This window comes from Engystomops pustulosus, chromosome 8 (genome assembly GCF_040894005.1).
Source record: "Engystomops pustulosus chromosome 8, aEngPut4.maternal, whole genome shotgun sequence".
Taxonomy (NCBI): Eukaryota; Metazoa; Chordata; class Amphibia; order Anura; family Leptodactylidae; genus Engystomops; species Engystomops pustulosus.
Genome location: NC_092418.1, coordinates 78694638 through 78721664, shown reverse-complemented (window position 1 = coordinate 78721664; position 27027 = coordinate 78694638). Strand labels below are relative to the sequence as shown.

Sequence of the window (27027 nt, the reverse complement as noted above, 5' to 3'; positions counted from 1 at the left end):
GTGATTGTAAACGCGACGGTACAGATTCCTTTAGCGGACAGACATACATACATACAAACACACATACATTCAGCTTTATATATTAGATTTATGAGAAATCCAGAAGATATATCCATTGCTGATCGGTGAGGTTTCTGTGATGGGACATTAACAAAAATGGTGTTTTTCCCAGTTGCACCCCAAAAGAATGTAGCCTGTAAATAGGAGTTAACCTGTTGTGACTAGACATTTCCTTTAAGTGGGGACTGACTATAAAGACACAGTTGCTACATGTGCTTGTAACCTATATGTGTAGTAAGTTTTCTTATCTGTATTATGTAATATGATATTAATATTACTTATATTTTTCTTTGGTGTATCCCAAGGTGGATTTTATGGTTTGAACATCACTTGCAACGGTACCATCAACCTGGAGGAGTTTCTTCAATATATAATTACGATAGGAAAGGAGAGCAGTAGCAATCCCCCTGTCGCCATGATAAGGTAAGGACTTGTAGTTAAAAATTAGATCCTTTCCGAGTAAAAAAATTTATAGACTTTAGCCCAGAGCAGGGGGATAACAAGTAACCGAAGGTCATTATAGCAAAACTTGGAATAGAGGGTCATGACACTTTTCAAAAAGCTTAGATAATGGGATGTCCCAATACATAGATGATAAAGACAGTGATGTCACAGTAATGTGATAATAAACACTGATGTGTAAGCAATGAGGTATTGAACGCAGTAATGTCACAGTACAGTGATAATATATCCAGTTATATTGTAGCATAAGGAAGGTTGGCGCTCAGTCTCAGCCGGTGTGTGGACTGAAGGGTTCAGTATATAGAATGGTAATGCTTGCAAAAATTCTGACAAATAGTCAGGACAAGCCGAAACGCTTCCTTATACTTATGCTTATGTGAATTAAAAGAGGAAAGTTTGCAAGTATCACCTACAAGTGTGGGGCACTTCATTCTATATATCCAGTTATATCACTTTAGTGAATAATAAAAACAGCAATGTCACAGTCAATGCACATAGTAATGTAATAGTAGAGGGGATGAATATACAAACATATTGGGGCTCATTTACTAAGGGTCCGCACGGCGCATTTTCGTTGGGTGTCCCGACTATTTCCGATTTGAGACGCATTTAAGTGGGGTTTTTGGTGCACGCGATCGGATTTTGGCACAATGGCGGGGGTGTGGCCAACAGACAACCCGACTGATTTGGACTAAGTGCAGGATTTACAATTCAAATTGTGTCGCAAGACATGCACTCCCATACACCGGGAACAAGAAGGTGAACTCCGGCGGACCTCAGCAGGGAAGCGTCAGATACAGAAAAATGGCCACACGATCTTGAAGAATCACGCCGGACTACATCCTCGTCGGAGAACGCACCTCGGGGATCGCGACAGGATCAGGTAAGTAAATCTGCCCCATTATGATACACCATATACATCATGATTAGAGATGAGCGAACATGCTCGTCCGAGCTTGATGCTCGGTCGAGCATTAGGGTACTCGAAACTGCTCGTTACTCGGACGAATACTTCGCCCGCTCGAGAAAATGGCAGCTCCCGCCGTTTTGCTTTTCGGCGGCCAGAAACAGAGCCAATCACAAGCCAGGAGACTCTGCACTCCACCCAGCATGACGTGGTACCCTTACACGTCGATAGCAGTGGTTGGCTGGCCAGATCAGGTGACCCTGGGATAGACTAGCCGCTGGCCGCGCTGCTCGGATCATTCTGTCTCTGGATGCCGCTAGGGAGAGAGCTGCTGCTGGTCAGGGAAAGCGTTAGGGTGTTCTATTAGCTTACTGTTAGGCAGGAGTGATTCTCAAAGAACCCAACAGCCCTTCTTAGGGCTACAATAACGTTCTACTTTTTTTATTTTAATTTGCATCTATTACCATTTTGTGAGGAATTAGCAGGGGGACTTGCTACCGTTGTGTTTAGCTCTTAGTGGCGCACATATCCATAGCAAAGACCGAAGTGGGAAAATTCAGTAGGGGTTGGATTTCTATTAGGCAATAACTCAGTGTCATCTCATCTGGCATAGTAGTGTGCTTCCTTTGATACTTGGCTAGAAAATAGCCATAGGAGAATACAAACAGCTTCTTGAAGCCTACAGTAGCGTTCTATATATTTGATTTCTGGTTGATCTGCTGGTGGCTGTAGTTTCTGCAGTGCATGTACTTGCCAATTCTGAGCAATTTGTAGTGAGACTTGCGACCGCTGTGTTCTGCGCTTAGTGGCGCACATATCCATAGCAAAGGCCGAAGTGGCAAAATTCAGTAGGGGTTGGATTTCTATTAGGCAATAACTCAGTGTCATCTCATCTGGCATAGTAGTGTGCTTCCTTTGATACTTGGCTAGAAAATAGCCATAGGAGAATACAAACAGCTTCTTGAAGCCTACAGTAGCGTTCTATATATTTGATTTCTGGTTGATCTGCTGGTGGCTGTAGTTTCTGCAGTGCATGTACTTGCCAATTCTGAGCAATTTGTAGTGAGACTTGCGACCGCTGTGTTCTGCGCTTAGTGGCGCACATATCCATAGCAAAGGCCGAAGTGGCAAAATTCAGTAGGGGTTGGATTTCTATTAGGCAATAACTCAGTGTCATCTCATCTGGCATAGTAGTGTGCTTCCTTTGATACTTGGCTAGAAAATAGCCATAGGAGAATACAAACAGCTTCTTGAAGCCTACAGTAGCGTTCTATATATTTGATTTCTGGTTGATCTGCTGGTGGCTGTAGTTTCTGCAGTGCATGTACTTGCCAATTCTGAGCAATTTGTAGTGAGACTTGCGACCGCTGTGTTCTGCGCTTAGTGGCGCACATATCCATAGCAAAGGCCGAAGTGGCAAAATTCAGTAGGGGTTGGATTTCTATTAGGCAATAACTCAGTGTCATCTCATCTGGCATAGTAGTGTGCTTCCTTTGATACTTGGCTAGAAAATAGCCATAGGAGAATACAAACAGCTTCTTGAAGCCTACAGTAGCGTTCTATATATTTGATTTCTGGTTGATCTGCTGGTGGCTGTAGTTTCTGCAGTGCATGTACTTGCCAATTCTGAGCAATTTGTAGTGAGACTTGCGACCGCTGTGTTCTGCGCTTAGTGGCGCACATATCCATAGCAAAGGCCGAAGTGGCAAAATTCAGTAGGGGTTGGATTTCTATTAGGCAATAACTCAGTGTCATCTCATCTGGCATAGTAGTGTGCTTCCTTTGATACTTGGCTAGAAAATAGCCATAGGAGAATACAAACAGCTTCTTGAAGCCTACAGTAGCGTTCTATATATTTGATTTCTGGTTGATCTGCTGGTGGCTGTAGTTTCTGCAGTGCATGTACTTGCCAATTCTGAGCAATTTGTAGTGAGACTTGCGACCGCTGTGTTCTGCACTTAGTGGCGCACATATCCATAGCAAAGGCCGAAGTGGCAAAATTCAGTAGGGGTTGGATTTCTATTAGGCAATAACTCAGTGTCATCTCATCTGGCATAGTAGTGTGCTTCCTTTGATACTTGGCTAGAAAATAGCCATAGGAGAATACAAACAGCTTCTTGAAGCCTACAGTAGCGTTCTATATATTTGATTTCTGGTTGATCTGCTGGTGGCTGTAGTTTCTGCAGTGCATGTACTTGCCAATTCTGAGCAATTTGTAGTGAGACTTGCGACCGCTGTGTTCTGCGCTTAGTGGCGCACATATCCATAGCAAAGGCCGAAGTGGCAAAATTCAGTAGGGGTTGGATTTCTATTAGGCAATAACTCAGTGTCATCTCATCTGGCATAGTAGTGTGCTTCCTTTGATACTTGGCTAGAAAATAGCCATAGGAGAATACAAACAGCTTCTTGAAGCCTACAGTAGCGTTCTATATATTTGATTTCTGGTTGATCTGCTGGTGGCTGTAGTTTCTGCAGTGCATGTACTTGCCAATTCTGAGCAATTTGTAGTGAGACTTGCGACCGCTGTGTTCTGCGCTTAGTGGCGCACATATCCATAGCAAAGGCCGAAGTGGCAAAATTCAGTAGGGGTTGGATTTCTATTAGGCAATAACTCAGTGTCATCTCATCTGGCATAGTAGTGTGCTTCCTTTGATACTTGGCTAGAAAATAGCCATAGGAGAATACAAACAGCTTCTTGAAGCCTACAGTAGCGTTCTATATATTTGATTTCTGGTTGATCTGCTGGTGGCTGTAGTTTCTGCAGTGCATGTACTTGCCAATTCTGAGCAATTTGTAGTGAGACTTGCGACCGCTGTGTTCTGCGCTTAGTGGCGCACATATCCATAGCAAAGGCCGAAGTGGCAAAATTCAGTAGGGGTTGGATTTCTATTAGGCACTAACTCAGTGTCATCTCATCTGGCATAGTAGTGTGCTTCCTTTGATACTTGGCTAGAAAATAGCCATAGCAATAGGATAGGATTGTTTGGTTTTAAAAACTCAAAAAAAAACAAAAAACACAAAAAAAAAAAAAAAACCACAAAAAAACACAAAAAAAAAACAAAAAGAAGTAAAAAAAAAAAAAAAGTTATAACTCTCATTTTAAAAATGTTTAACCCGAGGGCTAGGGGTAGAGGACGAGGGCGGGGACGTGGGCGTCCAACTACTGCAGGGGTCAGAGGCCGTGGTCCTGGGCGGGGTGAGACACCACCTGCTGATGAGGGAGCAGGGGAACGCCGCAGAGCTACACTCCCTAGGTTCATGTCTGAAGTTACTGGGACTCGTGGTAGAGCACTGTTGAGGCCAGAACAGTGCGAACAGGTGATGTCGTGGATTGCTGACAATGCTTCGAGCAATTTGTCCACCACCAGTCAGTCTTCCACGCAGTCCACCCATGTCACCGAAATCCCCACTCCTCCAGCTCCTGCACCTCAGCCTCCTCCCCCCCAGTCTGCCCCCTCCCAGGAAAATTTGCCATTTGAACCGGCATACTCTGAGGAACTGTTTTCTGGACCCTTCCCACAGTCACAAACCACTTGTCCGGTTGCTGCTGAGCAATTTTCCGATGCCCAGGTTTTCCACCAGTCACAGTCTGTGGGTGATGATGACCTTCTTGACGTAGTGGAAGTGTGTAAAGAGGTGTCCGACGATGAGGAGACACGGTTGTCAGACAGTGGGGAAGTTGTTGTCAGGGCAGGAAGTCCGAGGGGGGAGCAGACTGAGGGATCGGAGGATGATGAGGTGACAGACCCAAGCTGGGTTGAGAGGCCGGGTGAACACAGTGCTTCTGAGACGGAGGAGAGTCCTCGACCTGAACAGGTTGGAAGAGGCAGTGGTGGGGCCAGACGGAGAGGCAGGGCCAGAGCTGGTGCATCAGCGCCACTGTCAACTGGTGAAGCTCCCGTGGTGAGGGCTCTTGCGGCGAGGGCTAGATCTTCAGAAGTGTGGAGGTTCTTTAAGGAAACACCGGATGACCGACGGACTGTGGTGTGCAACATTTGCCAAACCAGGCTCAGCAGGGGTTCCACCACTACTAGCTTAACTACCACCAGTATGCGCAGGCATATGAATGCTAAGCACCCCACTCAGTGGCAACAAGCCCGTTCACCTCCGGCCGTGCACACCACTGCTCCTTCCCCTGTGTCAGCTGCTAGTCAGCCCCCTGCCCAGGACCCTGGCACAAAAACCCCATCGTCGCCTCCACGATCCTCCACAGCATCCACCAGCGTTCAGCTCTCCATACCCCAGACGCTGGAGCGGAAACGCAAATATAGTGCAACCCACCCGCACGCCCAAGCCCTTAATGTGCACATCTCCAGATTGCTTAGCCTGGAGATGCTGCCCTATAGGCTAGTAGAGACCGAGGCCTTTCGCAACCTCATGGCGGCGGCCGCCCCTCGGTATTCGGTCCCCAGCCGCCACTACTTTTCCCGATGTGCCGTCCCAGCCCTGCACCAGCACGTGTCAGACAACATCATCCGTGCCCTGACCAACGCCGTTTCTGACAAGGTCCACCTGACCACGGACACGTGGACGAGTGCTGCCGGGCAGGGCCACTATATATCGCTGACGGCACATTGGGTTAACTTGGTGGAGGCTGGGACCGAGTCTGACCCTGGGGCTGCTCATATACTGCCGACGCCGAGGATTGCGGGGCCTACCTCGGTCCAGGTGTTTCAGGCCTACTATGCCTCCTCCTCCTCCCACCCCTCCTCCACCTCCTCCTCCGAACTACCATCCGTGGGCACGGCGCCATCAGTCGGTAGCTCTAGGCACAGCAGCAGTGCCGTCGCTAAGCGACAGCAGGCGGTGCTCAAACTGCTGAGCCTAGGCGACAAAAGGCACACCGCCCAAGAGCTATTACAGGGCATCACGGCGCAGACTGATCTGTGGCTGGCACCGCTGAACCTCAAGCCGGGAATGGTTGTGTGTGACAACGGCCGTAACCTGGTGGCGGCTCTGCAACTCGGCAGACTGACACATGTGCCATGCCTGGCCCATGTGTTAAATCTGATAGTGCAGCGTTTCCTCAAGACATACCCCAATCTGTCTGATTTGCTCACGAAGGTGCGCCGCATCTGTGCGCATTTCAGGAAGTCCAGCCCAGATGCTGCCACTCTCAGGGCAGCGCAGCGCCGCCTCCAACTGCCCGCTCACCGACTGTTGTGCGACGTGCCCACGAGGTGGAATTCAACACTGACCATGTTACCCAGAGTTTACCAGCAGCGCAGAGCGATTGTAGACTGCCAGATGTCAACTTCCACCAGAAGTGGTAGTCAGGTCAGTCAGCTTCCTCAAGTCTACAATGAGGAGTGGACGTGGATGTCTGATATCTGTCAGGTGCTGAGTAACTTTGAGGAGTCAACACAGATGGTCAGTGGCGATGCCGCCATCATCAGCCTCACCATCCCGCTGCTTGGCCTGTTGAAAAACTCTCTGGTCAGCATGAAGTCGGAAGCTTTGCGCTCGTCACAAGAGACGGGGGAAGAATATTCCCTTGTTGATAGCCAAAGCACCCTGAGGTCTGTTTCTCAGCGCATATCGGAGGAGGTGGAGGTGGAGGAGGATGAGGAGGAAGAGGAGGAGAATGTTGGCGAGACACAAGAGGGGACCATTGTTGAGTCCTTCACTGTTCAGCGTGTATGGGCAGAAGAAGAGGAGTTGGAGGAGTTGGAGGAGGAGGAAATGGACAGTTAGGCCAGTGAGGGGAGTGAATTCTTACGCGTTGGTACTCTGGCGCATATGGCAGATTTCATGCTAGGCTGCCTATCCCGTGACCCTCGCGTTCAAAGAATTTATTCCAGCACCGATTACTGGGTGTTCACTCTCCTGGACCCACGGTACAAGCAAAATCTTCCCACTCTCATCCCTGCAGAGGAAAGGAGTGTGAGAATGCATGAATACCAGCAGGCCCTGGTGCACAAGCTGAAACAGTATTTCCCTTCTGACAGCGCTAGCGGCAGAGTGCGTAGTTCTGCGGGACAAGTAGCGAGGGAGAGTAGGCGAGCAGGCAGCTTGTCCAGCACTGGCAAGGGTACGCTTTACAAGGCTTTTGCCAGCTTTATGTCACCCCAGCAAGACACTGTCACCTGTCCCCAGTCTCGGCAGAGTAGGGCTGATCTTTACAGAAAGATGGTGAGGGAGTACGTAGCTGACCATACCATCGTCCTAAATGATCACACAGCTCCCTACAACTACTGGGTTTCAAAGCTGGACATGTGGCACGAACTGGCGCTGTACGCCTCGGAGGTTCTTGCCTGCCCTGCCGCTAGCGTCTTGTCCGAGCGGGTTTTCAGTGCAGCTGGTGGCATCATCACCGATAAGCGTACACGCCTGTCGACTGACAGCGCTGACAGGCTGACGCTTATTAAAATGAATAAAGGCTGGATTTCTCAGAATTTCCAATCTCCACCAGGTGAAGGAAGCTCAACCTGAATAATTGATCCACTCCTCCTCCTCCTCCTCATTTTCCTCCTTCTCCTCCTCTTTGTACAGTAAAGCAGAGGAAAATGGCTATTTTTTGACAGGGCCCACTGGCTCTTGCTATAGTACTTCATGCATTTAATTTTTCTGGAGGGCCACCTACCCGGTCCTCTGTTTGAAACAATTTTTGTGAGTGCCACATACAGGCACTCAATCTATTCCATTTTTCTGGAGGGCCACCTACCCGGTCCTCTGTTTTAAAAAATTTTTGGGACTGCCACATACAGGCACTCAATCTATTCCATTTTACTGGAGGGCCACCTACCTGCTCCTCTGGTTTGAAACATTTTTGGGACTGCCACATACAGGCACTCAATCTATTCCATTTTACTGCAGGGCCACCTACCTGCTCCTCTGGTTTGAACAATTTTTGGGACTGCCACATACAGGCACTCAATCTATTCCATTTTACTTGAGGGCCACCTACCTGCTCCTCTGGTTTGAAACATTTTTGGGACTGCCACATACAGGCACTCAATCTATTCCATTTTACTGCAGGGCCACCTACCTGCTCCTCTGGTTTGAACAATTTTTGGGACTGCCACATACAGGCACTCAATCTATTCCATTTTACTGGAGGGCCACCTACCTGCTCCTCTGGTTTGAAACATTTTTGGGACTGCCACATACAGGCACTCAATCTATTCCATTTTACTGCAGGGCCACCTACCTGCTCCTCTGGTTTGAACAATTTTTGGGACTGCCACATACAGGCACTCAATCTATTCCATTTTACTGGAGGGCCACCTACCTGCTCCTCTGGTTTGAAGAATTTTTGGGACTGCCACATACAGGCACTCAATCTATTCCATTTTACTGGAGGGCCACCTACCTGCTCCTCTGGTTTGAAACATTTTTGGGACTGCCACATACAGGCACTCAATCTATTCCATTTTACTGGAGGGCCACCTACCTGCTCCTCTGGTTTGAAAAATGTTTGGGACTGCCACATACAGGCACTATCCAAATTAAATTGTCTCCATAGCAGCCTCCACACGTTGTCTCCATTGCTACCTCCAAAAGTCGTCCATATAGCTGCCTCCATACATCGTCCCTTTATCAAACGAGGTGTGTCAGGCAGAAATTTGGGTTGTTTTCATGGATTCCACATCAAAGTTGTTAACTTTGTCGCCACCCTGCTGTGTTATCCACAAAATATACTGGCAAACTTTTACCATTTAGGGATATTATTTCAGCGCTACTTGCGCATCTGTTTACATTCCCCTCACCCGGCATATCCTAAACTTATAAGAACGCTACTACACTTGATCTTATACAAAAGGTTCTTAGAAGTGCTGTTTGGGGAGTAGCCTAGAGACAGGGGCTTGGATTGGCGAAAGCTCGCCTGGCAGCGGAGCGCCAGCTCCATGCGCATCATGCGCTTCTTGCGCATCTGTTTACATTCCCCTCACCCGCCATATCCCAAACTTATAAGAACGCTACTACACTTAACTTGGTGCAGGCTGGGACCGAGTCTGACCCTGGGGCTGCTCATATACTGGCGACGCAGAGAATTGCGGGGCCTACCTCGGTCCAGGTCTCAAAGGCCTACTATACCTCCTCCCACCCCTCCTCCACCTCCTCCTCCTCCGAATTACCATCCGTGGGCATGGCGCCATCAGTCGGTAGCTCTAGGCACAGCAGCAGTGCCGTCGCTAAGCGACAGCAGGCGTGGCTGAAACTGCTGAGCCTAGGCGATAAAAGGCACACCGCCCAAGAGCTATTACAGGGCATTCCACATCAAAGTTGTTAACTTTGTCGCCACCCTGCTGTGTAATCCACAAAATATACTGGCAAACTTTTACCATTTAAGGATATTATTTCAGCGCTTCTTGCGCATCTGTTTACATTCCCCTCACCCGGCATATCCTAAACTTATAAGAACGCTACTACACTTGATCTTATACAAAAGGTTCTTAGAAGTGCTGTTTGGGGAGTAGCCTAGAAACAGGGGCTTGGATTGGCGAAAGCTCGCCTGGCTGCAGAGCGCCAGCTCCATCACAAGATCCAACTAACATAGTTGCAGCACCTTTAATCTACTACTAGTTCACTGCCTCCATAATAATAATAATCTTTATTTATATAGCGTCATCATATTCTGCAGCGCTTTACAAATCATAGGAAACAAATACAAATGTAATGTAACAGAGCACAACATTTGTATGGAACAACAGGAGTGAGGTCCCTGCTCGCCAGAGCTTACGGTTTATGAAGATGATGGGGTAACACGAGGTAAAAGAATATTTAATGGTCAAGCCATTCTTCTTAGGGAATAGAAAAAAATATAATAAATGGAATTGCTGTCGCTTGAAACACTCAGCCGTCATCTTATATACCAGGTCCAGGGTGAATGGGACTGCAGAGAAGTCTGGTGCCTTTTTGGTTGCTGGATAACAGATGGGAGGACGACACAGGACGGGTTAGTAGAAGAGTTAAAACTTCATGCAGTTAATGAGTGTTATAGGCTTGCCTAAAGAAATGGGTTTTAAGAGCACGTTTGAAACTTTGGAGGTTAGGTATTAGTCTGATAGTCCGGGGCAGAGCATTCCATAGAATTGGTGCAGCTCTAGAGAAGTCTTGGAGACGCGAGTGGGAGGTCCGCACTAGGGTAGAGGTTAATCTAAGATCACTGGCGGATCTAAGAGCACGGGTTGGGCGATAGACTGAGATAAGAGAGGAGAGGTAGGGGGGTGCAGCATTATACAGAGCTTTATGGATGAGGGTTATTATTATTTTAAACTATTCGAAAGGAGACTGGCAGCAAGTGCAGCGACTGGCATGAACTGTAAGCATACATGGTCCCCTTATCAAACGAGCTGTGTCAGGCAGAATTTGGGGTTGTTTTCATGGCTTCCATGTTAACTTTGTCGCCACCCTGCTGTGTAATCCACAAAATATACTGGCAAACTTTTATCATGTAGCGATATTATTTGAGCGCTTCTTGCTCACCTCCTTTGGTTCCTCTCTGCCACCCATTGGTTTGAAGCCTGAGTCCATTTAGGGTATGTCGCCATGCCACTCTCTAGCCTGCCGCTGCTGCCGCTGCCTCTGCATGCCGTCCCCTATAGTGTCAGGGTCAATTATTGGATGTTTTAGATGCTATCTAGCTTCATTCTGTCACTCTGTCATGGCCATGCTGTTGCCCATAATTTTGGCATAATGGTGCGATTAGGCAGCCTCAGAGGCATCCATGCATGCTGCCCCTGCTGTTTCCTGTCCATTTCCGTGGTGTATCCTTTTCTGAGGTTCCCAGGTGTTTGGCCAAGCTTCCCTGTGCAGAGCCTTGGTCCCCTTGAAAAATGCTCGAGTCTCCCATTGACTTCAATGGGGTTCGTTATTCGAGACGAGCACTCGAGCATCGGGAAAAGTTCGTCTCGAATAACGAGTACCCGAGCATTTTAGTGTTCGCTCATCTCTAATCATGATATGAAAAATAGGGCACAAATAAAAAAAAAACTTAATGCTGCAGTGAAGAGATTATTTGATGGCACATTTGAAGGCTCTAAAATAGTACAGGTAACTTATATTTTGCATTCCAATTTAAACAGTCATCACTTATTTCTGCTTAGTTGGAATGGGCTCTCTTGGTTGACTGGCAGCTTTTACGCCTGCTACTAGGGTAGTTATGCCCATGGGCCAGGGCCAAGGAGTGGAAATTGACATCAGAAAATATGCATAAAAATATTCACATGCATTGCAATATGTAGGGCCTCAGCAATCACCTATCACCTATGCTAAGTGTACACTGAAGAGACACTGAGCTGTCAGTCAAAAGAAGGAGGTGTGGGTCACTGGCAGCCTGTAGAAAACTTGACTCTTTTCTTTAGAAGATGACTCATGTCCACTCAGTGGCAGATAATATTATGGGGAGGGTTTTTAACTCTTTACCAGCAGGTGTTACTGGACACCTCAGAGTGCCTTGTCATTTATTCACTATGCTGTTATGATACAAATCCCGCATGGACTTGTAATGGGGATTAAATTAATTATTAGAGATGAGCGAACATGCTCGTCCGAGCTTGATGCTCGGTCGAGCATTAGGGTACTCGAAACTGCTCGTTGCTCGGACGAATACTTTGCCCGCTCGAGAAAATGGCAGCTCCCGCCGTTTTGCTTTTTGGCGGCCAGAAACAGAGCCAATCACAAGCCAGGAGACTCTGCACTCCACCCAGCATGACGTGGTACCCTTACACGTCGATAGCAGTGGTTGGCTGGCCAGATCAGGTGACCCTGGGATAGACTAGCCGCTGGCCGCGCTGCTCGGATCATTCTGTCTCTGGATGCCGCTAGGGAGAGAGCTGCTGCTGGTCAGGGAAAGCGTTAGGGTGTTCTATTAGCTTACTGTTAGGCAGGAGTGATTCTCAAAGAACCCAACAGCCCTTCTTAGGGCTACAATAACGTTCTACTTTTTTTATTTTAATTTGCATCTTTTACCATTTTGTGAGGAATTAGCAGGGGGACTTGCTACCGTTGTGTTTAGCTCTTAGTGGCACACATATCCATAGCAAAGACCGAAGTGGGAAAATTCAGTAGGGGTTGGATTTCTATTAGGCAATAACTCAGTGTCATCTCATCTGGCATAGTAGTGTGCTTCCTTTGATACTTGGCTAGAAAATAGCCATAGGAGAATACAAATAGCTTCTTGAAGCCTACAGTAGCATTCTATATATTTGATTTCTGGTTGATCTGCTGGTGGCTGTAGTTTCTGCAGTGCATGTACTTGCCAATTCTGAGCAATTTGTAGTGAGACTTGCGACCGCTGTGTTCTGCGCTTAGTGGCGCACATATCCATAGCAAAGGCTGAAGTGGGAAAATTCAGTAGGGGTTGGATTTCTATTAGGCAATAACTCAGTGTCATCTCATCTGGCATAGTAGTGTGCTTCCTTTGATACTTGGCTAGAAAATAGCCATAGGAGAATACAAATAGCTTCTTGAAGCCTACAGTAGCGTTCTATATATTTGATTTCTGGTTGATCTGCTGGTGGCTGTAGTTTCTGCAGTGCATGTACTTGCCAATTCTGAGCAATTTGTAGTGAGACTTGCGACCGCTGTGTTCTGCGCTTAGTGGCGCACATATCCATAGCAAAGGCTGAAGTGGCAAAATTCAGTAGGGGTTGGATTTCTATTAGGCAATAACTCAGTGTCATCTCATCTGGCATAGTAGTGTGCTTCCTTTGATACTTGGCTAGAAAATAGCCATAGGAGAATACAAATAGCTTCTTGAAGCCTACAGTAGCGTTCTATATATTTGATTTCTGGTTGATCTGCTGGTGGCTGTAGTTTCTGCAGTGCATGTACTTGCCAATTCTGAGCAATTTGTAGTGAGACTTGCGACCGCTGTGTTCTGCGCTTAGTGGCGCACATATCCATAGCAAAGGCTGAAGTGGCAAAATTCAGTAGGGGTTGGATTTCTATTAGGCAATAACTCAGTGTCATCTCATCTGGCATAGTAGTGTGCTTCCTTTGATACTTGGCTAGAAAATAGCCATAGCAATAGGATAGGATTGTTTGGTTCTAAAAACTCAAAAAAAAACAAAAAACACAAAAAAAAACAAAAAACACAAAAAAAACACACAAAAAAAAAAAAAAAAGTAAAAAAAAAAAAAAAGTTATAACTCTCATTTTAAAAATGTTTAACCCCAGGGCTAGGGGTAGAGGACGAGGGCGGGGACGTGGGCGTCCAACTACTGCAGGGGTCAGAGGCCGTGGTCCTGGGCGGGGTGAGACACCACCTGCTGATGAGGGAGCAGGGGAACGCCGCAGAGCTACACTCCCTAGGTTCATGTCTGAAGTTACTGGGACTCGTGGTAGAGCACTGTTGAGGCCAGAACAGTGCGAACAGGTGATGTCGTGGATTGCTGACAATGCTTCGAGCAATTTGTCCACCACCAGTCAGTCTTCCACGCAGTCCACCCATGTCACCGAAATCCCCACTCCTCCAGCTCCTGCACCTCAGCCTCCTCCCCCCCAGTCTGCCCCCTCCCAGGAAAATTTGCCATTTGAACCGGCATACTCTGAGGAACTGTTTTCTGGACCCTTCCCACAGTCACAAACCACTTGTCCGGTTGCTGCTGAGCAATTTTCCGATGCCCAGGTTTTCCACCAGTCACAGTCTGTGGGTGATGATGACCTTCTTGACGTAGTGGAAGTGTGTAAAGAGGTGTCCGACGATGAGGAGACACGGTTGTCAGACAGTGGGGAAGTTGTTGTCAGGGCAGGAAGTCCGAGGGGGGAGCAGACTGAGGGATCGGAGGATGATGAGGTGACAGACCCAAGCTGGGTTGAGAGGCCGGGTGAACACAGTGCTTCTGAGACGGAGGAGAGTCCTCGACCTGAACAGGTTGGAAGAGGCAGTGGTGGGGCCAGACGGAGAGGCAGGGCCAGAGCTGGTGCATCAGCGCCACTGTCAACTAGTGAAGCTCCCGTGGTGAGGGCTCTTGCGGCGAGGGCTAGATCTTCAGAAGTGTGGAGGTTCTTTAAGGAAACACCGGATGACCGACGGACTGTGGTGTGCAACATTTGCCAAACCAGGCTCAGCAGGGGTTCCACCACTACTAGCTTAACTACCACCAGTATGCGCAGGCATATGAATGCTAAGCACCCCACTCAGTGGCAACAAGCCCGTTCACCTCCGGCCGTGCACACCACTGCTCCTTCCCCTGTGTCAGCTGCTAGTCAGCCCCCTGCCCAGGACCCTGGCCCAAAAACCCCATCGTCGCCTCCACGATCCTCCACAGCATCCACCAGCGTTCAGCTCTCCATACCCCAGACGCTGGAGCGGAAACGCAAATATAGTGCAACCCACCCGCACGCCCAAGCCCTTAATGTGCACATCTCCAGATTGCTTAGCCTGGAGATGCTGCCCTATAGGCTAGTAGAGACCGAGGCCTTTCGCAACCTCATGGCGGCGGCCGCCCCTCGGTATTCGGTCCCCAGCCGCCACTACTTTTCCCGATGTGCCGTCCCAGCCCTGCACCAGCACGTGTCAGACAACATCATCCGTGCCCTGACCAACGCCGTTTCTGACAAGGTCCACCTGACCACGGACACGTGGACGAGTGCTGCCGGGCAGGGCCACTATATATCGCTGACGGCACATTGGGTTAACTTGGTGGAGGCTGGGACCGAGACTGACCCTGGGGCTGCTCATATACTGCCGACGCCGAGGATTGCGGGGCCTACCTCGGTCCAGGTGTTTCAGGCCTACTATGCCTCCTCCTCCTCCCACCCCTCCTCCACCTCCTCCTCCGAACTACCATCCGTGGGCACGGCGCCATCAGTCGGTAGCTCTAGGCACAGCAGCAGTGCCGTCGCTAAGCGACAGCAGGCGGTGCTCAAACTGCTGAGCCTAGGCGACAAAAGGCACACCGCCCAAGAGCTATTACAGGGCATCACGGCGCAGACTGATCTGTGGCTGGCACCGCTGAACCTCAAGCCGGGAATGGTTGTGTGTGACAACGGCCGTAACCTGGTGGCGGCTCTGCAACTCGGCAGACTGACACATGTGCCATGCCTGGCCCATGTGTTAAATCTGATAGTGCAGCGTTTCCTCAAGACATACCCCAATCTGTCTGATTTGCTCACGAAGGTGCGCCGCATCTGTGCGCATTTCAGGAAGTCCAGCCCAGATGCTGCCACTCTCAGGGCAGCGCAGCGCCGCCTCCAACTGCCCGCTCACCGACTGTTGTGCGACGTGCCCACGAGGTGGAATTCAACACTGACCATGTTATCCAGAGTTTACCAGCAGCGCAGAGCGATTGTAGACTGCCAGATGTCAACTTCCACCAGAACTGGTAGTCAGGTCAGTCAGCTTCCTCAAGTCTACAATGAGGAGTGGACGTGGATGTCTGATATCTGTCAGGTGCTGAGTAACTTTGAGGAGTCAACACAGATGGTCAGTGGCGATGCCGCCATCATCAGCCTCACCATCCCGCTGCTTGGCCTGTTGAAAAACTCTCTGGTCAGCATGAAGTCGGAAGCTTTGCGCTCGTCACAAGAGACGGGGGAAGAATATTCCCTTGTTGATAGCCAAAGCACCCTGAGGTCTGTTTCTCAGCGCATATCGGAGGAGGTGGAGGTGGAGGAGGATGAGGAGGAAGAGGAGGAGAATGTTGGCGAGACACAAGAGGGGACCATTGTTGAGTCCTTCACTGTTCAGCGTGTATGGGCAGAAGAAGAGGAGTTGGAGGAGTTGGAGGAGGAGGAAATGGACAGTCAGGCCAGTGAGGGGAGTGAATTCTTACGCGTTGGTACTCTGGCGCATATGGCAGATTTCATGCTAGGCTGCCTATCCCGTGACCCTCGCGTTCAAAGAATTTATTCCAGCACCGATTACTGGGTGTTCACTCTCCTGGACCCACGGTACAAGCAAAATCTTGCCACTCTCATCCCTGCAGAGGAAAGGAGTGTGAGAATGCATGAATACCAGCAGGCCCTGGTGCACAAGCTGAAACAGTATTTCCCTTCTGACAGCGCTAGCGGCAGAGTGCGTAGTTCTGCGGGACAAGTAGCGAGGGAGAGTAGGCGAGCAGGCAGCTTGTCCAGCACTGGCAAGGGTACGCTTTACAAGGCTTTTGCCAGCTTTATGTCACCCCAGCAAGACACTGTCACCTGTCCCCAGTCTCGGCAGAGTAGGGCTGATCTTTACAGAAAGATGGTGAGGGAGTACGTAGCTGACCATACCATCGTCCTAAATGATCACACAGCTCCCTACAACTACTGGGTTTCAAAGCTGGACATGTGGCACGAACTGGCGCTGTACGCCTTGGAGGTTCTTGCCTGCCCTGCCGCTAGCGTCTTGTCCGAGCGGGTTTTCAGTGCAGCTGGTGGCATCATCACCGATAAGCGTACACGCCTGTCGACTGACAGCGCTGACAGGCTGACGCTTATTAAAATGAATAAAGGCTGGATTTCTCAGAATTTCCAATCTCCACCAGGTGAAGGAAGCTCAACCTGAATAATTGATCCACTCCTCCTCCTCCTCCTCATTTTCCTCCTTCTCCTCCTCTTTGTACAGTAAAGCAGAGGAAAATGGCTATTTTTTGACAGGGCCCACTGGCTCTTGCTATACTTCATGCATTTAATTTTTCTGGAGGGCCACCTACCCGGTCCTCTGTTTGAAACAATTTTTGTGAGTGCCACATACAGGCACTCAATCTATTCCATTTTTCTGGAGGGCCACCTACCCGGTCCTCTGGTTTGAACAATTTTTGGGACTGCCACATACAGGCACTCAATCTATTCCATTTTACTGGAGGGCCACCTACCTGCTCCTCTGGTTTGAAGAATTTTTGGGACTGCCACATACAGGCACTCAATCTATTCCATTTTACTGGAGGGCCACCTACCTGCTCCTCTGGTTTGAAACATTTTTGGGACTGCCACATACAGGCACTCAATCTATCCCATTTTACTGGAGGGCCACCTACCTGCTCCTCTGGTTTGAACAATTTTTGGGACTGCCACATACAGGCACTCAATCTATTCCATTTTACTGGAGGGCCACCTACCTGCTCCTCTGGTTTGAAACATTTTTGGGACTGCCACATACAGGCACTCAATCTATCCCATTTTACTGGAGGGCCACCTACCTGCTCCTCTGGTTTGAAACATTTTTGGGACTGCCACATACAGGCACTCAATCTATCCCATTTTACTGGAGGGCCACCTACCTGCTCCTCTGGTTTGAAACATTTTTGGGACTGCCACATACAGGCACTCAATCTATTCCATTTTACTGCAGGGCCACCTACCTGCTCCTCTGGTTTGAACAATTTTTGGGACTGCCACATACAGGCACTCAATCTATTCCATTTTACTGGAGGGCCACCTACCTGCTCCTCTGGTTTGAACAATTTTTGGGACTGCCACATACAGGCACTCAATCTATCCCATTTTACTGGAGGGCCACCTACCTGCTCCTCTGGTTTGAAAAATGTTTGGGACTGCCACATACAGGCACTATCCAAATTAAATTGTCTCCATAGCAGCCTCCACACGTTGTCTCCATTCCTACCTCCAAAAGTCGTCCATATAGCTGCCTCCATACATCGTCCCTTTATCAAACGAGGTGTGTCAGGCAGAAATTTGGGTTGTTTTCATGGATTCCACATCAAAGTTGTTAACTTTGTCGCCACCCTGCTGTGTAATCCACAAAATATACTTGCAAACTTTTACCATTTAGGGATATTATTTCAGCGCTTCTTGCGCATCTGTTTACATTCCCCTCACCCGCCATATCCTAAACTTATAAGAACGCTACTACACTTGATCTTATACAAAAGTGCTGTTTGGGGAGTAGCCTAGAGACAGGGGCTTGGATTTGCGAAAGCTCGCCTGGCAGCGGAGCGCCAGCTCCATGCGCATCATGCGCTTCTTGCGCATCTGTTTACATTCCCCTCACCCGGCATATCCTAAACTTATAAGAACGCTACTACACTTGATCTTATACAAAAGGTTCTTAGAAGTGCTGTTTGGGGAGTAGCCTAGAGACAGGGGCTTGGATTGGCGAAAGCTCGCCTGGCAGCGGAGCGCCAGCTCCATGCCAAGATCCAACTAACATAGTTTTAACTGCAGCACCTTTAATCTACTACTAGTTCACTGCCTCCATACATGGTCCCCTTATCAAACGAGCTGTGTCAGGCAGAATTTTGGGTTGTTTTCATGGCTTCCATGTTAACTTTGTCGCCACCCTGCTGTGTAATCCACAAAATATACTGGCAAACTTTTATCATGTACCGATATTATTTGAGCACTTCTTGCTCACCTCCTTTGGTTCCTCTCTGCCACCCATTGGTTTGAAGCCTGAGTCCATTTAGGGTATGTCGCCATGACACTCTCTAGCCTGCTGCCGCTGCCTCTGCATGCCGTCCCCTATAGTGTCAGGGTCAATTATTGCATGTTTTAGATGCTATCTAGCTTCATTCTGTCACTCTGTCATGGCCATGCTGTTGCCCATAATTTTGGCATAATGGTGCGTTTAAGCAGCCTCAGAGGCATCCATGCATGCTGCCCCTGCTGTTTCCTGTCCATTTCCGTGGTGTTTCCATCCTTTTCTGAGGTTCCCAGGTGTTTGGCCAAGCTTCCCTGTGCAGAGCCTTGGTCCCCTTGAAAAATGCTCGAGTCTCCCATTGACTTCAATGGGGTTCGTTATTCGAGACGAGCACTCGAGCATCGGGAAAAGTTCGTCTCGAATAACGAGTACCCGAGCATTTTAGTGTTCGCTCATCTCTATTAATTATATAACAAGGCGCTCTGAATGGTTTCAGTGATATAACTGATATAAATTATAGCATCATTTTTCTAACTCTCTATTGCCACAATCACAGCATACAGAGGTACCGTATATACCGGCGTATAAGACGACTTTTGAAGACAGAAAAATCTTCTGTCTAGTCTGGGGTCGTCTTATACGCCGGTAATCCCGCCCGCCGTGTATTCACGGCGGCGGTCGGGTTCCGGTGCATGGAGAGGGCTCACGGGCTGAGCCCTCTCCATAGCCGGTAAGTCTTTGCTGCATATTGCAGCAAAGGCTTACCGGTAACACCCGCGATCAGTGCTAGCACCGATCGCGGGAGTTTTCACAGCGATAGCGGCGCATACTCACCCTCGATGTCTACTCACCCTCGATTCTGGCCCCGATGTCTGCGCGGCTCGTCTTCAGTCTTCCGCGCCGTCTTCTTTCTTCTGCTGGGCGCCGCCATGTCTTTCCCCGGTGCGGCGCCTAGTATGACATCAGCAGCGGCGCGTCATACTAGGCGCCTGCCGGGGAAGGTCAATGGCGGCGCCCAGCAGAAGAAAAAGAAGACGGCGCGGACATCGGGGGAGCAGCGCAGCACATCGGGGCCACCGGAGGGTGAGTATATACGTTTTTTTTTTTTTTTTTAATGCTGGGCTGGGCTGTGCTGTATACTACTGGGGGCTGTGCTGTATACTACTGGGGCAGTGCTGTATACTACTGGGGGCTGTGCTGTATACTACAGGGGGCAATGCTGTATACTACTGGGGGCTGTGCTGTATACTACTGGGGGCAGTGCTGTATACTACTGGGGGCTGTGCTGTATACTACTGGGGGCAGTGCTGTATACTACTGGGGGCAGTGCTGTATACTACTGGAGGCAGTGCTGTATACTACTGGGGGCTGTGCTGTATACTACTGGGGGCTGTGCTGTATACTACTGGGGGCTGTGCTGTATACTACTGGGGGCAGTGCTGTATACTACTGGGGGCTGTGCTGTATACTACTGGGGGCAGTGCTGTATACTACTGGGGGCTGTGCTGTAATGGTAATGTTGTTGTTGTATGCCTTATGTTTATGAGCGACAGTTTTCCTGCTGTATACCTGCATGTCATAAGAATTTAAATTAAAAAAAGGACCATGTTAAATTCAAATCTGTTTTCTTTAAAATTTTTACCGGTGTTTTGTATGCGTTGGAAAAGGGGTAGTCTTATACGGCGAATATATCTTAAACTCTATATTTTAAACAGGAAAATAGGGGGGTCGTCTTATACACCAGGTCGTCTTATACGCCGGAATATACGGTATAATAAAATAAGTCCTGAGGAGCACAGTTCTTAGTAGAACTGATGGTAGATGTCCTTTAAATTGAATGAGGTGAATCTAGTGTTGAAGGATCCGATAATTATGACCTAAAGATAGGATATTTATAAAGACAGAAGAGGTCGAAAAGGAATATGAGCTTTATTTTTTTTCTACTATGCTTATGCTAAAGCGACCTCTTCTCAAATTGTTTCTTATTTATCTTGGAGAGACAGTAGCATGAATCCATCTAGAAATAACAGTTGTTCTTTGTTAAGAAGAATTATAATATTTCTAGATTAATCCCATTTATTTGAAAGGCAAGTCAGAGCATGTAAACGAATGTGTACATAATACCAGTATTAGCACATAATACCCAACCTTTAGTCTCATAATTTATTGAGCATTGGAATACCTTTAGGGTAATTGCAGTTATTGGAAAGACAAATCATGAATACTATAATTATATTCTTCTAGTATTGGCAAACTACAGATCATAGAGTGACTCAAACATGAGATTTGTGAGGAGCTTTATGTTCTTGAGTGATATTGAACTTTTCTATAAAAGTCTAAAGTTGAGCCTGGAGAATGGAGTTAGGCAGGTTTTTCCAGTTTTGCTTTTGTTAGACATAAAGGGCTAAAATTATACCAAGTATAAAAATAAACATGTTACACTATTAATTCATAATGTACATGATGTCCGCAATGTAAAGGTCGAGATTTGGGGATGAAGTTATAAAACCTAATTCAGAACTTTGTCATTGTATTGGCTTTTTATAATATCAGTATAATGCCCATAGACATGCACCATCTTGGTGATAACTCTGCAAAGTTTAGAGAGGCCATAAAATTTTGTAAATCATAAAATCAAACTATTTAAGCTTCATTTTGACATTGAGTTTTGTTGTATTCCTTTATTTACATCATCATGGGTTTTTGTATCAGACGTTCATATTCCTGGAATACCCCTTTAAGTTCATCCCAGTTTGTTTAAATAAAGCCTAATTGTCACTGCGGAGCAAATCCCGAAAATTTCGAAAATCTGATGAAAGTGCGATCCGTGGACCCTTAATAAATAAGCCCCTATATGTATGGAGATCTCTTATCCTCCAAACATTTCTATAATGTTCTGATCCTCTGACGAGAGTGTTGGGCAGAAATGTCCAAACAGATATTGTCTTCTCACAGAATATTTAGTATTTGCAGTAATATATTAACTACTTGTTCAGTGCCTTTACAGTATATTCATATGGTTTTTGATTTTACAGATATGTGCAACGGTCATGGACCCTCTTAAAACAAAACAAAGTTGAGGAGATGCTTCTTCAGCAGCTAGGACACAGTTTCGCAAGCATCTACCCCTCTAATCTCCAGCTACAAAGGGTCCTCACACAACTTCTTCACCTCCTCTTCAATACAACTGATGTTCTAATCACAGAATCCTACTCAGGCCAATACACCAGTGTTCTACAGACTCTACTGGATCAGATGAATGTGCTTATCGGATCAGAGCTCCTGACCATGCAGTCGCTGAATACCACAAGTGATGTGACTTATATAACACAGAGTATTGTTAAAGAACTACAATACTTGATAAAGCTGAGTGGTTTACTTTCAACATCTAATGTGTCCAGTCAGGCTTTGGTGCATTTTCAGACCATTATGGATTCACTGTCTACTTTGAAGTTAGAAAATTCTTCCCTTAGTGGCTCAACATTGTCCCAACTTTTTGGCATCATTAACCAGCTTGCGTTAAAGACCAGCTTTCCTAACAGCTCAGCACTTGTTGATGTTATTGTAAAGGAAATCTCAACATTCTTGAACACGGATCCTGCCTTGGTCAACAATCTTTCCTTCCTTAATTCCTACCTCAACTATTCCCAGATCGATTTTTTATTATCTGAATCTTTCAAAAGTCACGCAGGAAATATTTTGTCCTGTTTCACACCCTCAAGTTTACAGGAGATCAGCTCTAACCCCAATAATATCTCCTTGGAGTTGCTGAAACTCATTTCTGGCTTCATTCCGACTCAAGAAAAGGAAACCTTTCGTAAAGTAGAGAGCATCTTTACAACTCTTCTTGACTTGGTTTACACCTGTCAGACAGAATTTTCTAATTGTACCAGCTATATTACTGTGTTTCAACAACAGCTGTCAGATATCATGCAGTATATAAATGACCTGAATCCAGGAAACATACAGGCCATTTCTAATAACATTACACTCACGTTTGTCAACCTTAGTAATGCTGATATTGCCATTGTGAATAAAATGCTCCAGATTATCTCATGTTCTCAAGCACATGGAAACATCTCATGTGATACTACACAAGATTTCTACAACATTATAATAGGACAAGTGCATTCAGTCTTAAATATGGCTCTGGAAGGTGACTCCACGCTTGCTTTACTGGACCAGATAAAAGAAAATGTTATCAATATCACCCAAGTACTTGGTTCTGTAGATGTTACAAATTTGACTTCTCAGTTGGAATATATAACAACTTTGTCTAAATGCTACACAAATGCACCAGTAAATCCCATGCAATGTACTCTGGAACTGACTTCAAGCCTTGTGGAGTTCCTCCAGACACTTCCATTCCCACAGCCTGTGCATGATCCTCTTCTTGTAGCATCTTCCATTTTTAAGAACTGGGTTGGAGCGATTAATGGAAAAATGGATATTTATCAACAGTTGGCTTATGTTTACAATCTTACAAACGTGGCTTATCATAATCCGTCTGCTCTTATGGAGATACATTCAGATCTCTTCTATATTGTGAAACAGTTGGAAGAATTAAGTGGAAATTTTAATTTGACATCCATAGAAACTGAGAAATTGATTAAAAATCTGCTGGAAACTCTTAAACTTGATAACATTAGTTCCGTATTTCCTACATCAGTATTACTGCAAACTAGTCAGGGACTTGAGCTGATAAAAACACAACTTCAGACTATAGAGAGATACCTTGTGTTCGTGAAGAATGGGACTGATGCTTTTCAGATCACTGGAAATATTGATGTTTTTGTTACAATGGCAGGAGTAATTGTAAGTGACATTCTATCAAATATGAAGAGCAATCCCACCCTTCTACCTATTGCAGATGAACTATTAAATGTCATGAATTGGCTACAAAAGTCTCAACTGATTCCGACTCTTCAAAGTATCTTAAGTGAAACACTACAAAATGGAGGCCAAGGTTTCGAGACAGTTATTAATCACATTATTCAACAAGAGCTTTTCAATGGCAGTCTCTGGAGCACTCTCCTCAATAATGTCACTAAGACTGACATTACATTTATGGTTCAGCTTTTACAGACTTTGGACAGTGAACAACTGGCCAATCTGTCTTCAGTTTTACTGTTCACTGAGAAAGTTCTTGGAACAATGGAATCTCTAGTCAGCGATTTGCAAACTGTATATAACATATCACAAAGGGTCATTAGCATTCTTTATAATGCAGGTAAACACAGCAATGTAAGCATGGATATCTTTTATGAGATCTACAGTATGCTCCTAGAAGGCTGGAGTGGAAGCAATGTCAATGAGTTCCCCATGTTGAAGAAAAGGCTGATGGATCTTCTCTATTTGGGTTTGCAGTGTCTGTCAGATTCTTCACCTTCTCAAAACTGCCCCATTTCTGACATCATAAATGTGACACAACTAATGCTACTTGAGTTCAATAATCAGCATAACCTAGGTTTCTCTATCATAGAGGGGAATGTCACTATGAATAGCATCTTGGGATATGTTTTAAACTTTATACGACCAGTAAATAGAACTATGACCAACCAAGAAATTGCCATTACAGAAGAACTAGCATGCCTTACAGAAACGCTGAACATTACTCTCCAGTTGGTTTCTAGAGTAGATAACCACTTAAGACTCAATACGACCTGGATTCCAGAGATGGAAAGTGCTATGTTCCAAATTACTGAAACATTCTCAACCCTCAACATTACATGTCTTACAGTAGACACTAAAGTGGTTAATATTATTTATCAGCTGGTGGAAAACCAGCCAAACCTTTTGCAATCTCTGGTTCTTCTTCTATCTGACCAGATATCAGTTAGCTCGATTCCCTCACAATATGTAAAATACATGGATGAGATGTTTAATATCATGAAGCTTTATGCTGCCATGCAGGATCACGTGACTTTAAACAATACCTTGGTTAATCTCTGGAATGAGACAATGTTACAGCTCTTTGAAACCAGCCTGAATTCAAGTGAATGGATCCCGTTATTGGAAATTGGCAAGATCCTAAATAATGTCTCAACCTTTACTGGCTCAATTGAAGGACTGAAAGAATTTTCTGCCATTGTAAGCAAAGTCACCAAACTTACTATTACAAGTCTTCAACTGACCACAAACTTGTCAAATGTTTCCATTGCTGAGATTTTTGAAAATAATTTTTCTACACTTATATATAATGTTATAAAACAATTAACCTCATCACTCAATGCATCATCCATCGATAGGTGTGAAGACACATTTTTAAACCTTATAACTTTTTATAAAACCTACATGAACTTATCATTGAGTGAACCGTTCTCCTCCAACATCAGTTCCTGGACATGCAACATGTTATTCAGCAATATCTCCTCTTCAGACTGGCAAGAACAATTGTATGTTATGGAAAGTATGATGGCTTCTCTAGGAGCACAGACAAATGCAACAATGAAAATACTATCTTCTTTTATCAAGTTTGTGATTTCCCCCAACCTAGAAACTTTTGAAACCCTTTTGGTATCAATTACTGAAACTTTTATAGGAAAAGAACTTCAAGCTAATGTAATTGTATTCCAGCATTTACAAGATTTGATCACTTCTTTACAGACTTTAATCACCCAAGCGTCAGAAAATGAAAGCAGTAGCTCTACAGTAAATACTTCAATCCATGTGATAGAAGGAGTTAAGGTCTTTCTGAAAAGCCTAAATATCACTGGGTATGATGAAATGTTTGCTTTTGCTTCTGATATCCTTCAAGTTTACTTCAACTTTAAAAACACCACATTGCCCTTGGAGAACTTAGCTCAAAAGTAAGTGAAAGTTATACATTCTAATGATATAAACAGATATCTGTATTGAATGGCACATACATTTCAAGAGTTAAATAAACAACATTGTAGGACATCAACCACCAGGATAAAGGATTATAAACCAAGCCCACTCACATGATGGTGTGTGCCCCCTTCTAGCAGGATCTGCACTTCTTTTACCTTCTTATGCCATGTTTTTAAGAAAAAAATCATTCTTATTTGCATAATTTTAAAAAGCCTCTTTTTAAATAAAACTAGGGCATAAGAAGCTAGATGAAAACCAGATCCTGCTAGAGGGGGCGCACACTAGTATGTCAGTATGCTTGGTTTACAATCCTTAATCCGGGTGGTAGATGCCCTTTAAATACCATTTTATCTATTACATATATGTGTCTATTTTTAAAGGGGTTGGCCACTTTCACAAAACTTTACAAAGTTAAGTACAAAATCCTAATAGGGTCACCCATATTAAACTTACCCTGATAAAGTTTATGCAAAACCGTCAGGATCGGAGGGTCCTGTGACCCAGCTGCAGCAGGACTAGGGACTTCCTGTGCTCATGTTCTGCTGCCTTCCTGTCTCACCATTCTCTGTCTTATAAAAACTCCCATAGCAGTGGCATGGACATCTGCACACCTTTCCAACAGGTGCTATGATAGTAGTTATGACAGAGGGGGTGTGCATAAGTGCATAAGTAATGTCTACACCCCACGTTTTCCATCTGAAGGCAGCAGGACACACAACATCACAGAAGGTCCCAAGTTCTGCTGCTGATGAATAAATTAACCCTCTAGTTCTGTCGGCTTTAACAAAACTTTACCATGGTAAGTACTTTATGGGTGATCCCATTAGAATCTTCTACTTACCCTGCTAAAGTTTTGTGACAGCAGCCAACACTTTTAAAGGGCGTCTTTCAGGGCTAAATATAGCGTTGTTTAGGGGCCTTTAATAGAAGCTGAAGCATACCATTATGATCCCAAACCATTGAAGCAATGCAGATCATACATTTAAGTATATGGAAATCAACCTGCTGGGCAATGGCATGATTTGGTGATTTGTCTGCAAGTAGCCAAAGTTTAAATGGGTGATGATTCCAGAAGAGATTTAGAGCATTTACAGCTGTCTGCAGGAAAATCAGTTCAACTTTTGACCCATCTCCATTGCACTTGCAGGTTGATTTGCATATGCATAAAAAGATAATAATCTCTGGATGGCATTTTCAGTTTGGGGACACAGAGATATGTTTGTGCTCTTATAAATGGCTCTTTCTTTGCACTATTATTTTATTGTCAAGATTGGTCATCTTGTATGTAATTTATTTTAGCAGATTACAGAGGGGTGAGTAAAGACACTGTTCACATTTTAGATGTTACACAACTTTGTGAAATTCAATACATTTCCTGTCTGACACGCCTATGGAATTTTTTGGTTTGAACTGCACCTTTGATGACGAAAACCCCAGAAAAAATGTTACATTCTCAATAAGGCTGTTTTAATTTTTTGCACTTTCTATTTTTCACTCCCCATCTATAAAAAAA

General features: G+C 45.8%; 1 protein-coding gene across 1 annotated transcript in view; it reads left to right on the top strand.

Moving 5' to 3' along the window:
• Positions 1 to 27027, top strand: part of LOC140075443 (uncharacterized) — a 163721-nt gene that overhangs the window by 55262 nt on the left and 81432 nt on the right. Inside the window, exons 11-12 of the mRNA XM_072121366.1 lie at positions 366 to 483; positions 21716 to 25489. Coding sequence (XP_071977467.1) covers positions 366 to 483; positions 21716 to 25489 — 3892 coding nt within the window. The remainder of the gene's footprint in view (positions 1 to 365; positions 484 to 21715; positions 25490 to 27027) is intronic.